Raw genomic sequence first — 17,652 nt, 5'->3', positions numbered from 1 at the left:
ATCTCAGAAAAATTTAAATGTAACAAAATAAAGGTCTGACTTGAATTCTATTGACATCAGGGCTAGGAGGAAGAGACCTCTACTTGCAATTCTAAAGCACTGTGTAAAAACAGCTTACAGTATTATTTTCTATGTTGTGCTGTTTAAGTGGGACATACTATTTTCCTCTGCAGTATAGATCTTCTTATCAAAAACTGGAAAATAATATAAATACTAGATAATGAAGCTAAGTACTTTACTGGCATTCAAACAAATCCATAGGAAAAGCACTTCCGTGTAACATCCTGAAGATCACAACAATATTCCTCCATCAACATATTAACAACATGAATACATGGCAATGAAAGTAGTGTAGAATATGTTATATACATATTCCCACTCCTTCATAATCTCTTCTATTAGTTGCTGCATGGACATTTGCTGCTTCCTTTTTACCAATTTTAGAGTAGCAGACAAGCTATTATCAATGCCTGGGAGTACAGTATTATATCAAGCCTCTTCCACAGACACAGATATATTAAAATGAAATGTTTATTAGTTGTGTAAAGCAAAGGGTCACCATTTTTACTAAAAGAATGGAAGTCACAATAGATGTTTATCACACCTTTAACTAGGTGTAGTTTTAACTGGCTGGATATTGCAGTGGGGGGGCAAGTATAATAAAGGAAGAGTTGTATGGTGATACAGATATCAGTAGAGAAAGGGGAAATTATTCAATTAGAAATATTGGGACAAAAATTCCGACTATGAAAACAGAACAAACACATTTAGGGGACCACTACTGTACAGGAAAGGTAGCAACTGTAGAAAAACAAAGGTTTGAGTGCAGTCCAACACAACAATTGTGTTCCCATGTCTCCCAATTTTCCACACTCAGTTTACTAGTCCACTTTTGACTGCTACTTTTCAAAGTTTGATTTTGAACTCTGTAGGCTGCACAGTAGCAGAAGTCCCCGAGGATTTGAAGAGTGCCTTCAAGATGGTGTCAGGATCCACTTCGGCTGGGGGATTTGAAGATGTTCCTGTGCTTGTTCGACGTGGTTCAATTTCTTTCTTCACTGAAGGAGTGTCACTCAATCGACTAGGCAGAGTTACAAGAAATAACATTATATTTAGCCTCCTGACAGAATGTAGACTCAAGCAATAGTATTTATTTATTTTTTTATATAATGGAAAGAAAAAGGAGGAACAAAATTAGAAATGCTAAAAGCTCCAACACTGAGTGATAATCAGGAATGAAATGGTTGCTATCAATTATAATGCTGAACTCAAATAGTTTTTATATTTTCAGGCTGATAGCCTAAGAGAGGCAAAATTGATTTACATCTTACATTTATATTCTGTCCTTAAAGATCTTTAATTTTATGAATGTAATACACTTACAGCAAAATAGGCTGGTCTGATGTGATGACATTTCCATTAATGAAAAGATTACATTTCATTGGTTGTCCTAGTGAGAAAAAACATAACATCAAAAGATGCAATGCTTTAAAGTACTACTATTAGAATTGTTACTAAGATGGCACAAATTCTGGAAAATCATAATCTGGATCATATTCATTCTTTCACTTTTCCCTCACTTTATATTCAGTGTCAGAAGCATTGCTTCAATGGTTTTTCTCCTCTTGATAATAAAAAGATAAATCACTGTTAATTTGAGAAATTCCAATCGCAAAACACTGTATTCTAAAATCCTGGTAAAATAGAAATCTTTTTTATTGTTTGATTCTTTGCTTTCCTGAAAACGTTTGAAGTATTTTGCAAGAAAAAAGAAAGAAAAGCTCAACCTTTCGTTATGAGGTTCATGCTCACCATCCAAACATCTGTTGTTGTATTTCTTATATGCAGTGATGGCATCTTCCTTTTTCACAAACACAACTTCAGCCATCCCAGGGTTCACTAGGCGAGCTCGTTTTAGGGCACCACACACACAGAACAATTCCTGAGGAAAAAGTTGTTGTTTTGGAATAAAGAATATAGTTTTATATTGCCATAGCTTTAAACAAGACAGGATTGTTAAAGCAATAGCAGCAACATACTAGATTTAGATACTACCTAATGCATGTCTCTTCCAGTTTTTGCATTTATGAAGTCTTATTATCAGTAAATTAAATTTGTGGTAACAAAACATCTAGTATTGAAGAGTTTCTGCATTATAGAAAAAAAAATCTATGAATGAGATACTACAGTATTGCCTGCATGTTATATATGCTCTAGAAGATTCCTTAGATTTTGAAACTACTGTATACTTATATAGTGTCAAGCTTACAACAAATTGAAGAATTCTAGGCTTTTGTACGTCAGTACAAATAAAGAAGGAACTATTACATTCCTTCTGGTGTTTAAATCATTGTACATTTGAAATATCTAAGGAATGAAGGAGACCAAGTTAAGTAGGTTACTAGTCAGCTTTTGATAAAAAGTTCTAGTTTCTCAAAAACATGTCCCTTATTACAGTGTTTAGTAGAAACATTCAGAAAACAGGCTACAGGCACTCCTTGACTTATGACTGTTCATTTAATAACATTTCAAAGTCACAACAACTTTGAAAAAAGTGATTTATGACCTATCCTCACGCTTATGACAGTTGCATCAACCTCAAAGTATGTGATCGCAATTTGGGTGCTTGGCAACCATGTTGCATATACAACCAGTTGCAGCATCCTGTGGTCATATGACTGCGATTTGTGACCTTCCCTGCCAGTAACAAGCATCAATAAGCATCAACTTATTATCAACAATAAGCATCAACTGGGGAAGCTGGATTCGCTTAATAACCACAATTTGCTTAATGACCATGTGATTTGCTTAACCATGGTACAAATGGTCATAAAATCGGGTCCAATCATATGGTGATTTGCATTATGACAGCACCAATCTATAATGGATATTCTGGTCCCAATTGTGTTTATAAGTCACAAATTACCTGTATTCTCACACTTGAAAAACATACAATACTCACAACAATATCCTCTTCTGTAACACGGGGGTGTAAATTATTCACAGTCATCTTAGTACCCTCTAAAGGACTAAAGGCTGGCTATAATAAAAATAAGGTAAACATCAGCAATAAATAAGAGTAAACAGCAGTGATGTAATAATGCACACAAGCAAAGTGAAAAACTAAAGTCTACAGTTAAATTTTTACAATTTCAGAATGCAGGTAGTACTTAACTTACAACCATTTGTTTAGTGACCGAAGTTACAACGGCATTGAAAAAAGTGATGTATGACTTTTTTCACATGTTCATTGCAGCATCCCCATGGTCACGTGATCAGAATTCAGATGCTTGGCCACTGGCATGTATTTATGACAGGTGCAGTGACCTGAGATCATGTGATGACCTTTTGTGACCTTCTGACAAGCAAAGTCAATGGGGAAGCAAGGTTCACTTAACAAACATGTTACTAACTGAAGAACTGAGATGATTAAGTGATTCACTTAACAATTTTGGCAAAAAGGTCATAAAATGGGACAAAATTCAGTTAATAACCATCTTGCTTAACAACAGAATTTTTGGGATCAATTGCGTAGTATGTTGAGGACTATCTGTATTCCCCCTAATATCCAACCACCATATAAAGCATATTCAGTCAGCAAAAAGTTATCTTGGATTCCACAAATAGCTGTTATATACAATTCTGCACTTTGGTTAGGGTGGGGGAGAGCCCATTCATAATTGTGAATCACAGTTATCAGTTGAATGAAGGAAACTGCCATGTCAAAAAAAATGGAGCAAGACAAAAACTAAATGCAATTTAATTTAATTTAAACACAATTCAGCATAATTAATATAGTTCTCTGGAATTCTCTAGGAACCCTGGAGGTGCTTTGGTGACCTCATGTTTGCATCTGCATTTGGGAAAAGGACATAATATATCTGTTCATCTCATTTTAGACTAAAATTAATTTAATTTTTTTTTTTACAATTCTATGGACAGCAAACAAAGACATTCCCCCTCCAACTCTTCAACTCACCTCAACCACTGTAGGCTCTTTAGGAGGTTCCTCCTTGGTCACTAAGGTTCTAGACATGTTTGTGAGGGCCTTTGTTCGGATGGGGGAAGACGGAACTGGGGGAGCTGTATATGCATCATTCTGGACAACTTTTGTGAGGGGGACTGTCTTTGAGAGGGAAAACTTGTTGCCACTGTGTCCAGCCTGCACAAACAAAACAAAATATTGGAAATGCCAGAAGCAATTCCTTTTCTGCCAAACACCAAAAGCCAAATAGTATTACATAGCAAGATCTCTCATGTCAGACAATTTAGCTGCAGGAACAAACTCATGTAGACTTATAGCTGTTGAATTAAGCTAACCCACTACAATATATCCTTTAGTTTTCATCTAACAAGGACCCGCTAGCTGGACTTTTAGACTTTAGTGAAAACTGAAGCACTTTGTATTTTTTTAAAATAAAGCTTTAATTTTATTACACTATTATACTTTAGTCTTTCTAAAAATGTCACAGACCAGAGTAACCTTAATGAAATACACTGCCTCTCTCAGCAAATGTTTCATCTAATTTAGAATATTTTTTTTAAAAATCACATAGTTCCAGATACTATTGATGAAAACAAAGGAGGCATTTCAAATAATTCCTGTAATATAATCCACAGGATAGAGGCCAATAAAAAGGTACAAAATGGCTGCGCAAAGTATAGCAACTAAAAGTAAACTATTTTTCAACTATTTTTCATTTTTCAGTTATATTTAAAACAAGAAAATAAAGCAACTATCTTAATGAAGGATAGGCAAAAATGTTAAAATATATTCGTAAATATTATATATAAAATTTTATTCTACTAAGCTTTCGTCAGCCATCTGCTGATATCCTCAGAGTATTAAACTACCATTGCAGAGATCTCTGCCTTTATATGCCATTTATATGCCATTAATCAATTTGGCCATTGCGCATGTAATAGGCCCCACGCACAATGGCCAAATTGATTAATGGCATATAAAGACAGAGATCTCTGCAATGGTAGTTTAATACTCTGAGAATGTCAGCAGATGGCTGACAAAAGCTTAGTAGAATAAAATTTTAATTATTTCAGTTCTGGAGCTCGTAGAATACAAAACAGTCTTAAAAGTTACTTTAACTTTACTCAATAAAATGTTAAACAAGGGGAAAAAAGAGTTACTTTAACTTTAATGAATGGAGTTTTTAAATTACCACCACTGTTTTCACAGAAGCTTGAAAAAGGTTGGGCTACTTTAATAAATAACAGAGAGATGCTATGCTTACACAAGGACCCAAGCAATTCTTTGGATTTATTTCAAGGTGCTGCACAGCCTTATTATACCAGCAAGCCAAAGATTTACACATTGTATTAAGGCACAATATGGTTTATTTGCATTTCAGATAATATGTTTGTGAACTCAGCTACTTGTGATTTGATTTAATAAAAGTTAGTTAAATATACAGTCACTGAATAAATGTTGAAAGCAGGTATTGTTTTAATCAAACATAAGAAATCTCTTATTTTTATTCCTTTTTAAAAATCTTAGCATACAGTGTGGGACCTGATTTACCCATTTAACCCTGCTTATTCATATTCATGAAACTTTCAAAACTTTTGAAAAAAACTCCCCACCCCCGCCCCCTGGACTGTAATAGAATACCGAATTCTAACATGATATTCTTCGTCCAGAAAATATATTCTAGTATGCTGAAAACATCATCTCCCCTCCCATCAACTCTCTATCACAAAATTGAATTATATATTCTAAAACTAGAGCAGGAATCTTTTTGGATTACTGTATGCAACTTTGTTACACAGTTTCAAAGTTAAAACTATAAAAACAAAAATGGAAGATAGGATTAGATAATCTACTCCCTGGTATCATATTTTGATCTTTGAATTTGATTCTTTCCTCTGGTGTTCTGTAGTTATTCTTACCATTCAATTGTTATTTTTTTATTTGTTTTAATTCTGTTATTTTAATCTTAATATGTAAGCCATCTAGAGTTACATCAGCAATTGAGGTGGCATACAAGTAAGTAGGAAGATAGAATAGTAAGCAAACAAAACAACTTAAGCACAGATCACTAATTTTGGTTGAAAGCCACAACCTATTATTTATCACAATAATTCCTTTAAGGCAACCAATACTACTACAGTATAAGTTGGTTTTTTAAAACTATAGCTTCTTTCACCCTGAACAGAATTAAGTGACACATGACTAGTTAGACTGACCATGGAAACTGAGACTTCCTTTCATGCTTTTGCTTAACTTTTGAAGGACCTTTGACTATATTTCATAAAATATGGTTCTTAAAGTAAATAGTAAAAGCATTGGTAGTCTAGTTCAGCAAACAATGATTACTTCATTTTTACGCTTTTAACTGATAAAGAGATGAAAAAGAGATGAAAAAATGAAGCAACATTTTTAAGAGATCGTTCTGTAATTGACTTGAAACATACCTTCCATTGTCTTATCAAAATATATTGACTGGGCTCCTGCATGATATTAACTTATACCGTAGCTTATTAGTGGCTTTGTACAATGCATGAATCTCAAGATGATCAATCATTTATAATATGCACCTTTTCACACAATAATATGGACTTTCAAGACAACATCAGAAATTATATCCCAGAACTGTGGGGATTTGATAGTAAAACACAAGACTAAATTACCAAAAACAACTTTCCTCTTGCTTCTTTAACTATCTTTCACCAGAATGATAAAGTTAGTTTGCAATACAATGGAATCTGGACAGATTTCAATTACTAGCTAGTTCAAAAGATGAAAAGAGAAATTAATGGCATATTAATTCCATGAGGCTCTACATCTGCCACAGATACAGGTAATTGTCACCTTGTCCTAGAATAGGTGCAAAAAAAATGTACAAATCTGAAAGCTAGAACAAGGATGTTCATCCAATATGAACAGAGAGAAAGCATATTTATCGTACATAGGTACATATGTACATGCCCGCTAAAGGCAGAAAAGAAAGAAGATTACAAAACCAGATCCTTACTGCATTGTTCAGGAAGCTATCTGTTGCTGTGATTTTCATCTGTTTGTTGGGAAAGGGAGATACAGTTTCATCATCATCCTCTGTATCGTATAGGCACTAAAACAGAAAATAAGTTGATATAATATTTATAATGAAAATAATTAACGGAATATTTCACATTGTAGCTGCAAAATGGGTATCTTAAAGAGACGGGGTTATGCTGAAGTAACAGCTAACCTCAACAAATAAGCTGTTATGGACTTCAATTCTACTTCTAGCTATCAAGAATAGGCATATAGTGATCTTTTTAAACTTATACTGTATATATTAGGGCACAAATTAACCAACCAATTTTTCTGAGTATAATACTTCTCAGAGGTGAAACAGACATGGAGATATCACAATTCTGAATAAATTTTTGCTGCATATGAAGGCTATTTTAATACACAAATATACACTTTTCCATGCATGTATTGCTTACTTACTAAAATGCTTCAAAACTGTTCGATCAGGTAATAGCAAAAACTATTTAGAAACCCAGGAAAGCTTGACAATATTTACAGTGAAACAGAAGATGGCTCATTTATGCTATAATTCACATTTTAAGTGACAAACTGATTATTGTATTAATTGGACTTTTACATTTATGATGTGTGGTTTCTGAAATGAAGATAGGTAATGGAAGAGTAGTATTTATAAACAGGATTGGAACCCCAATATGGGTGGGCAGGCGGGGGGGGGGGGAGAAACAACCTTTTCTTTTCATATTGAACACAAGAAACATTTCATAATTAATATATTGCTCTTACAGGTGATTTGTGCTTTCCATTCAATGAAAATAATGTTGAAGGCTGAGCTGCTTCTTACTGTTTTTCACTTACTATGGATGCTATGCAACCGTCTGTTCTACACAATATCTTAAATTCTCAACAAACAAAGGCTTACATTCTCAAAAACAAGTACATTAAATGCAAAGTATTTATTTACTTGGGGTTAAATCTTTTCAATACTTAACTAAGCATTATTTTGTGAAATGATAGTAGGTAAGCCAAAGACAACTGAAGTAGCTCAATATCTTCCATTATCTCTCGGCCATTAAGTATCATAATAGTGAAGAATGGCAATATTCAAGAGTCTGATGGTACTTATAGCCAACCCCTATCCCAGGGAATGCTGGACAAGAAATAGTTCATAGAGTGGAAGTTATCATACAGAAAGCTTGTCATTTCACCCATATCCCATCAATCTCATGAAGAGAGGGAAGCTTTGCCAGACCTCTTGATGAGTGGATTGGAACAGAAGATTTGGCTCTGCTGAGCCATTTCCTGATGTGCCCTAATAGCTTCCTAACACTGCAAAACTAAAGATACCATACAGCTGAGACGCACAGATCTATACAGAATAACCCCAAAGCAGATGCTTCCAATGAATTGTCAACATTGTACGCATAGTAGCAAAATGTATAAAAATAGGTTGAACTGAGTTACGTAAAGACATGCACCTGTTTGTGAGTATGATTATTCACAATGTTGACCTTCAAACCTGCAGATTGAGCATGTGATGGAATTGTAGCCTTCTGCTGTTATTGGGGTAGGAAAAGAACAAAAAGATAAAATCAGCAAAGGATATATCAACTTCTGGAGTTAATTCAAGGAAGATTACAAAAATGTGAATTGTTATTCTTTAGGGCTTCTAATAACAAACCAATTACTCCTTTACCAAATTTTTGAAGCATTATTAAAATGCATTATTCTACTTTCTCCTTCACTAACTGTAATAAAAGGAAAGCATAATTGCAGGAATTGCTTTGTCCCATAATTGTGTTCTGCTTCCAAACTTTTGGTAAAGGTTCCCAAAGAAGGCTCAATGCTTTACAGAATCATTACCCCAGCTTCCTCTGACTTTTATTCAGATATTTGGAATCAGCCTGGTTTCATTTGTGAGATACAATAACAAAACTCTGGAAAAATCACTGTGCTTTTTACTTCTAACACAATGGTATCAGACTGATTATTAAAATGTAACTGCTTGGTTTTTAAAACAAATTCTACAGTCAGAACTCAATATATTTACCATGAACTATCAGCCTCTGTGGAGCAGGCTGTTGCTTCTGCCCTAAAATGGAACTTAAAAAGCAATTTGTTTGACTCCACATTTTTAATTTCCGGATTACAACTGAACAAAGAAGGAAGAATTGGATGACATTTTAACATGTTGTAGAGTGCAAAAGTGCTAAGCTAATCTCTTCTTCTGCTGATAGCAGATGAGATGGCATAATACCTTTGGGAAGTTAAGATACCTTTCCAAGCATTTTGATATGTATGTATATGCATATGCTATCGTTGTGCTATCATATGCTCTGTGCACAATATACCATTGTTTCTGTGGGAAAACTGAAAATTACTGAACAATATAGCTTGTGAGCCAGATGGCAGGCTGATGCATTTTATCAACCTGCCATCTTCATGAGTAGTGCAATACTAAATATTTACAGAATATCTTTTCTGCTTCAAGAGAATGTCTAGCTTCCCTTTTCTCTTTTATGGTGTGCTTAGTGAAGTAAACAGAACCATCAAGAGGCATCTTATCTCAAACTCATTAAAAAACTGCCTCAGTGAGTGATAGCACCTAGGCAAACTTTGCTGGTTATAGGAACTAAACAGAGTTGGTTATGATCAAAGTTGTCAAAGAAAAAAAAAATCTGGGAATTGCAAAACTATCAGCTAGACTTTTAAAAAGACATGTTACTTCCATATACTGCCAAAAAATCTGCATAGTGGCAATCACCAGAAGCATAGTTCAACTCAAGGAATCTTAATTTTTTTAAAAAATAAAGCACTGCTTTGTTTACTCAAGATACAACATAAATCGATGCTTTACATAAATTTTCATATAACTATAAGGATATGAACTCGATGCTCTCTAGATGCTGCTCGTACTGTCTTGATAAGAATTGAAGCCCCAAACAGCAATGCAGCACCAATTTGCCCCTCTTGCTGAAATTTATACAAGAGGAAAACACAGGAGAGATTACTTATTTGTCATATAGATAATGCAGTTCTATATAACTCATATTAAGTTCTTAGATGTAGGTAAAATAAATATCTGTATCTATTATAAACTTAACTGCAGTAGTATTCCCCATATACTTGGAACACTGCATTAAGAAAAATATTATTTTACTATGGTGAATGACCCTAACAGAGGAAGTTCCTCATATTTGATCTAGAGAAAAGATGTCTTACATGCATTGATTTCTCCTATCATTACAAAAATGTTTTCACTGTATGTTCAGAATATTAGAGAATGCCATCCTCACTCATATGTTAAGCAAACAACCTCTTCAACAGTTGACATAGATGCAATTTACAAAATACTGATGTCCTGGTCTTAAGTAGTTGAGAGATAAATCGGGATCTCATCTAAAAGCAATCCATTGCTGAGACTTCTGTGACCTTATCTTATTCTTTTTTGATAATTCTGGAGCTGTTTCAGTCTGGTTTCAGGACATGGTATAGTACAGAGACAGTGTTGGACACACTTGCTGATGACTTCTGGCAGAACCAAGATAGGAGTGGTGTCTCCATGCTAGTACTCCTTAATCTCTCAGTGGCTTTTGAATTTGTTGGCCATAGTATCCTTCTGGACTGCGAGGATCAGAAGTGGGAGGCACTGGGCTCCAATCATTCACTCCTTCTTCAGGCTGGTTTTAGTCAGGGGTGTGGGAGAGAGGGGGAGAATGCCTTAGGGTTCAACATTCCCCTTCCTCCTGTTCAACAGCTACATGAAACCACCGAGAGAGGTCTGCTACCAGTTCAGGGTGCAATTCTTTATTTGAACCCCAAGTGGCACAGGTGAAGCCTTGACTCCCTGTCTGGAGACTGTCTGGCTCTGAATGGGACAGAATAGACTTTGATTCAATCCTAACAGATTGAGTAGTTGTGGCGATTTGGACTCTCTAGGTCAGGGTCTGCAATTTTAAACACTCAAAGCCATTTGGACCCGTTTCCCACATAAAACACCAGGAGCCACAAAACCTGGGTGGGTGTGGCCAATTCACAATATCACTCACTCCCACCCAGTCACATGACCCTCCCCAGCCACGCCTACCTAGGTTTTGCGGTGCCTGGTATCTTCTTTTCTCTGGGAAACAGGTATCTCTCTCCCTCTCATCTCTCTGTGTCTCTTTCTCTCTCTTTCTCCCTCACTGTCTCTCTCTTTCCCTCTCTCATCTCTTTCTCCCCCATCTCCCCCTCTCTCTCTCTCGTGTGTGTGTGTGTGTGTGTGTGTGTGTGTGTTTCCTCTTGAACCATTTCCAAAAACAGGCAAGGGTTGTTGTCTTTTTCCCTGATGTTATTCTTTCTTCTTCTTTGGGTGCTTTTTACCATGTGATTTAAATCAAGAGTAATTTCAGGTTCCCAGATAAATGAAGCTCTTTTGTCCCCCTGCTGTGGCTTCCTGTTGGCTGAACCCATAAGTGGTTGGCCCCACTGCTCACCCTCCCCTCCAAGTCACTCCCCACCTGCCCTTAGAAGGTAAGGGCGACAGCGGCGGATAGAGACTCTCTCCATATTCCAGAGCGCCCCTGTACTTGCCTCTTCTTCTGGCCCTTGTTGGTGCTGTATGCACCTTGATCACTCGGGGAGACACACAACTTCCTCTCTGTCCCAAGACATTGGCCCTTGGATGGAGATATACTTTCCCAGTCAAAACTAGTAGGCAACTTAGGGGTTCTTGTGAAATTGCAGCTACTGGTCAAAGAGCAGGAAGCAGTTGTGGCCAGGAGGTCCTATGCACAAGCACATCTTGTATGCCAGTTATGCCCTGTCCTTGATTGGGAGACCCTTCAGAAAATCGTTCATGCCCTGGTTGCCTCAAGCTTTGATTATTGTAATATGTTATATGTGGGGCTGTCCCTGGGACTACACGGAAGCTACAGATGGTTCAAAATGCAGTGGCACAAGCAGTAATAAATGCATCTTGATGTACCCATGTGACACCATTGCAAGCAAGCTGCATTGGCTGTCAGTTGGCTTGAGAATGCAATTCAAGGTTCTGACTATTGACAGTAAATCCCTGTATGGCACAAGTCCTGGATACCCACTTATTTTCAATAATTTCTACCAGCCAAGTCTGCTCTAGTAGAGTGGGTGCACTCCAGGTCCCCTCCATTAAATTTTGCCATATTGCGGGATCTAGGAAGTGTGCCTTTTCTATGGTGGCTTCCACACTCTGGAATAGCATCCACCCAGAGATAAGGAATTATTTCTCCTAGAGTTCCACAAAGGACTGACAACCTGGCTCTGATCCCTGGATCAATGTTTGCCATTGTTTAATAGCCCCCTATTTTGTTTTGTGGGTTTGTTAGCAATGCTTCAGTCAGAGCTGCCTATTAATTTTGTTTCTCGGTGTTTTGTTTTGTATACCAGCCAAGTCTACTGTAGTTGGATGGCCAATAAATTTAAATGAATGACTGTATAAAATCTTGTTATAAAAAATTCTGATAGTTGAAATGAACTGTCAAGAGTTTGACATAAATTGCATTGTTACTTTTGCCAATATTTTTCTTTGAAAAACATTTCTTTTGAAACCAGAAAAAAAAGTGAATTAGCAATAACTTACTTGTATTGTTTTTGTGATCTTTACAGCAGGAGATCCTGTTTCCACAATGGTGTTCTTGGTGGCTGCAACCGGAGCACTTCTTTTCAAACTAATTTTCTCTCTAGCATCAATAACTTTGGTCACCTTTTCTATATTCTGTTGTTTCTGGGAATTTAGCATCTCTCGGGCATCTTGAACTTTCCCTTTGATTTTGAACCTTGCGTCTTTCTGAAGCAGTTTCTCCCTGGCATCTTTCACACCAATTTTGTGCCTAGCATCAGTAATACCAATCTTTTGACGTGCATCAAATGTCTGCTGAAAACTGACACTGGGTGATGATCTGCTTAAAAAGGTCTGCTGGTTTCCAATTCGAGATCTAATGCCTCCAAAGACCGGCCTCATGTTCAATCTGAAAGAGAAATACTACAGATTAACTAAAGCTTTTCAATTAAAAAACATACACACACACACACACACAATCAAATACTTCCAATTCATCATAGAAGGTTTGAATAGATAACAGATTTATAATTCTTAATGAAAACATAGCATGTTGGTTTTCCCCATAATTCCAAGAAGTCTCTAAACTGGTTTACAGTATAAATGATATAGCCTATGTGCAGCTTTTCCAGAGATCCACTTTTTAGATAATATGACAGTAAAATGTTTTTAGACACCTCTACACACTTTTTGCATTACATAGAACCAAGAGCCCCAGTACACACAGACACACACAAAAAACCGGAATAAAATCAGGTCAAGCTGCAGTATTTAAAGATGGGGATAACGGAAGCCACTTCTTGAGACGGGGAGAGGGGGGACTGCTGGATACACTGGGGCTGGCGGGGACCCTTGAAAAGCTTCCTACTCAGCCCTCACCTACAGCATGCTGCTTCTGCTCCCCGCGTCCCGTAGCGATCTCGCCCAGAGACCCGCCGGCGCTGCCTTCCTGCCAACCGACACCCCCGCAGTGCTCACAGTGGGTCAACAGAATCGAACTCCCTAGTAGGTTACAACTGACAAAGCGATAAACCAATCAGAAGACAGGATGTCGCTCTGGCCGGGCCTTCCCTCCCGGACACAGTACTGATCTTTTCTGCGTGCTACGACGGGGACCGGGCCGTCAGGTTCCATCCTCGCAGTTTCTCTGCAGACTGATGGTTCTTTCCACTCACCTCCCTTTTGTATTGACACTGACGCCGCGCTTCTTGATCAATTCATCCAAAGATAAATCCGCCATATTTTCTCTAGGCCCGGAGAAAAGTCGCAGCGACCGACTCCCGGACATGAGATGCAACTACTTCCGGTCTTACACTTACACCCGTTTGTCTCAGCTTCTCGCGGCTTTAGACAAATCACGCGTAATAAAGAATTGGAGATTTCGCGGGGCTACTTTCCCATAACCCAAAGCGACATTCTAATTTGCATGTATGAAATGAGATATTAGATGCATATTTTTCCCATATTCTAGAATATTTTTCATATATTAACGAGTCAGTGTGTAAATAGTAGAGATTTAAACTGTTAGAGTAGTTTTTCTTTTGTCTTATACAGTTCACCCTCACTGAGAACGACTCTGTTGTCAATCACCTTTCTTTCTCTAGGAAATAAATGTATGCCTTAAACTTATGAGTAAGGAAAATAACGATTCGGGGTGACGCCCGAGTCCTCACTAACAATGTGAGAAGAATTTTTGAGCGGGTACAGGTCGTCCCTAAGGTGACCCGCCTACTTAGCGGGATGCCTGGGTGTTCTGATCTGCCCGATTTCCGGTTGTAAAGATATTAAAAAACTAATTTTGGGGTTTAGAACTGTTCCGTAAGTTGCTGTCTGTGGTTTCGCAATTGCTACTGCTACATAGTTTTACATTCTTGCAGGGTACACGTTGATGACTCCACTTGTTTTCTGCATCCGAAGAAAGTGTATGCTTTTAATATTTTAGTTGGAAAAGATGCTATTCATGCTCATCTTTGTTTGCCACCATAGACTAGCATGGCTCACCTACAATGAGATTTCCTAGTGTTTCAAGGGTCAACCAGGCCCTACTTATATCCTGGAGAAGAGGTCGGGTAAGTGGTTGGTAAAAGTTTTTCATGTTCCAATTCCTTTCTCTAATTATTGTACACTGTCAGTAATAAATATATAAGTCCAGTTGAAGTTATTTATCCATCTATTTTTTACAATAATAATAGTGTATATACTAAGTACACTTAACTGCGTAATCTTACTCAACAAGCCAAGACTCCTAAGTTTTCAGTGCTTAACATATGCCATATTTTAGCAAAATTCAATTCACATCAATTCTCTACCAATTCTCTCTCATCTACTATTTAAAAAGTCTCCACGGGGTTGAACAGAAAATAAACCTTCATAATTTGAGGAGGGAGAAAAAAAGGTAAAGTCAGGTAGTGCTGCTCATGGCAAAATATTACTTGGTTCCCATTACATACAAGCAAACAACCAGGAATAGTATTCATATTTTGTATTTTCTTGACCTCATTGGTACCTAAAACAGCATGGAACCTCAAGTGTTAGAATTATGTCACTTTTGCTGCTATAACTGTAGCTGCTATAATCCCCCCCAAGGTTTTTCTTTGCTCATAAGAAGTAAATCAATTTTTCCATACTTGGAAAAGTCCACGAGACTTAAAGTTGCCAAGGTTGGAGACCTGTTTTAGGATACTTAGTCAATATCTGTGATGGCAAACTTGTGGCACACGTAGCCATCAGTGGGCATGCGAGCTCAGCTCCAGCGTGCATGCCGGCCAGCTGATTTTTGGTCCTTCTGCACCCACCAGTAGGGAAACAGGCTGTTTCCTGCCTCTGGAGGACTTGGAGTGGTGGGAAGGCCCATTTTTCTCTCTCACCTGGCTCCAGACTCTCTCTAGGAGTCTCTGGGGACTGGGGACAGCAAAAAAGTCACTCCCTGTCCAACTGGAAGGTGGGGAACGGGCCGTTTTTGGCCTCTGGAGGGCCTCCATGAGAATGGGGAAGGCTGTTTTCGCTCTCCCCAGACTCATAGAGAGGCTCTGGAGCCAGGTGTGAGAGAAAAATGGGCCTATCAGGCCATCGCATGCCAGGAGTGGGGGGAGGTCAGAGTGGTGGGGGGGTTTTCACATGCGTGGGGGCAGGGCACATAGAATTATGGGTGTGCATGTGCGCAAGCGACCCTCCCCCCCCCGGCACGCAATAGCAAAAAGGTTAGCCATCACTGGTCTATATGCTACACTTCATACACCTACAACTCCTGCTTCACCTTTTATGAGTGTTAAAACAAACCAACGGTTCAATTGAACAAAGCACAAGCACTGACAGAAATAGAGGAAGTGAGAGATTTGGAAAATGAAAGGACATTGATCAGAAAATTAACATGTTTTTCAAAATTTAACTTTTAAAAAATGAATTCTGTGAAATTGAATACAGCAAGCTATGACTTAAAAGACTTCAAATCAGCAAAGATAAAATATGTGGGTGAAAGTTCATTCTCCAAGCTTGTGGGTTGGTTTCCAAATGTTTGCTTACCAGGTAAGTAACATCTTCAGTGGAGTTAGGAGATGTCAGGGTGATGGGTCAAGTGTGGTGTGTCAAGCGAGCCTTAGGTCAGATGTGACTCATCAATCTTGTGATGGGGAGGTTACATCCAGTGAGTCATTATTCTGAGGGGTTCATAGGCTAGTTATAGTTCAATGTCTGTTGATGGAATTGCTTGTGGAGTGCCAGGCTTTGATGAACTCATAAGCGTGGCAGGTGGTAGCATGGCCAATGATTTTTGTTACTCCAATTGAACTGGTGCTGGTGTGGGTAGAGATAAGGATTTGGGATCATGGTGTTTAACTGCCAGCTGGCGTTCATGGATTCTGGTTTTTAATTGATGTGACGTTGATCCCATGTAGAATTGGTTGCAATTGATTTTGTAGATTACATTGTTTCTTCTGTATCTTGTCTTTGGTTCTGGATAATTCCTGGTGGAGTGTGGCTGTGGGTTTGTGGGCTATTGGTATTCCTAGGGATTGGAGAATTCTGGCTGTTATTTCTTGACACCCCTTTTGTGTACTGGTAGGGTTACATTTTTGTGTGGTTGTTGGTTGTGTAGTGTATTGTAGTTTGGATGCTGTGTCTCAGAATATGAAGTTTTTAGGATAGCTGTTACAGAGAAAGACATGTCATTTCTCTTCCGCTTTTCTTAAGTGTTGTGGTGCTGCAGTGTGTCCTGGCCCTTCTGAAAAGGGTCTGGACACAGCTTTTTGTAGATGCAGTGGGATGGTTGCTTGAGAAGCTGAAGATCTGCTCTGTGTCCATCTGTTTGCGCTAGACATGGGTTTCCAATTCTCTTATCATCTCATATCATGTCGATGTTTAGGAATGGGAGTCGGTTGTCTGTTTCCTCTTTGCATGAGAATTTGATCCCAGGGAATGTTATTGATAGGTGGTGTGTTTCTTCAATTTGAGATTGTTTGATAACAAATGCAGTGTGTCCAGAATTTTGGTTGGATAGTGGGTAGAGCTATGGATTTGAACTGTTGCAGGACTGCTTCTATTAGGCCTGATATCGGTGATCCTATCAGGGTACCTTGTAATTCTTTATAGATTTTTCCATTGAAATGTGTTGAGGCATAAATCCAGGAGTTTCATGATGGTTTCTGTGGACATGGAATGTTCTGTGGTGTCATCTTTTTGGATATGGTATTTAGTGAGTAGGTGGGGTATGGTTTGTTTAGCCAGATCGATGTCAATCGAGAAGACAGCGGTGATGTCGAAGGAGACCATTTCTTTCTTGTTGATCTTGGTGTGCTTGATGCATTGGAGAAATTGTTCTGGGGAGTTTGAGTGGGTTGAGTCATTGACCAGATGTCTTGAGTTTCCTCTGTAGGGTTTTTGCTAGTTTGTATGTCAGTGTTCCAGGGAGACACACAATTGGGCATAAGGGGATCCCATTCTTGTGTATTTTGGGGAGTCCATAGAACCTGGGTGTGGGAGTCTTGTGGTTGCATATGCTTTCTCTAGTGGTGTTAGCCATTTTTCTTTCATTTCTCTTAGGTGTCTTTTTTTTTGTTCTCTAGCTGTTTTGTTGCATCATTGTGGA

The 17,652-nt window shown here is 38.0% G+C and overlaps 1 protein-coding gene and 1 non-coding gene across 6 annotated transcripts; one reads left to right on the top strand and one right to left on the bottom strand.

The window, feature by feature from the left end:
* Positions 1 to 218: 218 nt before the first annotated feature.
* Positions 219 to 13,890, bottom strand: POLDIP3 (DNA polymerase delta interacting protein 3). 5 transcript variants are annotated; one of them, XM_058190950.1, is made up of 9 exons: positions 13,745 to 13,890; positions 12,591 to 12,978; positions 8,470 to 8,547; positions 6,990 to 7,085; positions 3,980 to 4,162; positions 2,963 to 3,040; positions 1,813 to 1,942; positions 1,384 to 1,450; positions 219 to 1,081 (listed from the first exon to the last, which is right to left on the bottom strand). In XM_058190950.1, the coding sequence occupies exons 1-9, from the start codon at positions 13,855 to 13,857 to the stop codon at positions 907 to 909; spliced, it is 1,308 nt and encodes a 435-aa protein (XP_058046933.1). In that variant the 5' UTR covers positions 13,858 to 13,890; the 3' UTR covers positions 219 to 906. The 5 variants fall into 5 exon arrangements, with proteins under 5 accessions (XP_058046933.1, XP_058046934.1, XP_058046937.1 ...); XM_058190951.1 differs by having other exon boundaries at positions 8,470 to 8,544; XM_058190954.1 differs by lacking the exon at positions 13,745 to 13,890 and adding an exon at positions 13,449 to 13,733.
* A 294-nt stretch (positions 13,891 to 14,184) lies between these two features.
* On the top strand, positions 14,185 to 14,334 carry LOC131202736 (U12 minor spliceosomal RNA). Its single transcript, XR_009156215.1, has one exon. It is a non-coding gene; the product is annotated as a U12 minor spliceosomal RNA (small nuclear RNA).
* The last annotated feature ends 3,318 nt before the right edge of the window (positions 14,335 to 17,652 follow it).

Source organism: Ahaetulla prasina, chromosome 7, assembly GCF_028640845.1.
Source record: "Ahaetulla prasina isolate Xishuangbanna chromosome 7, ASM2864084v1, whole genome shotgun sequence".
In the NCBI taxonomy this organism is placed as follows: domain Eukaryota; kingdom Metazoa; phylum Chordata; class Lepidosauria; order Squamata; family Colubridae; genus Ahaetulla; species Ahaetulla prasina.
This window is presented reverse-complemented; position numbering and strand designations above follow the sequence as displayed.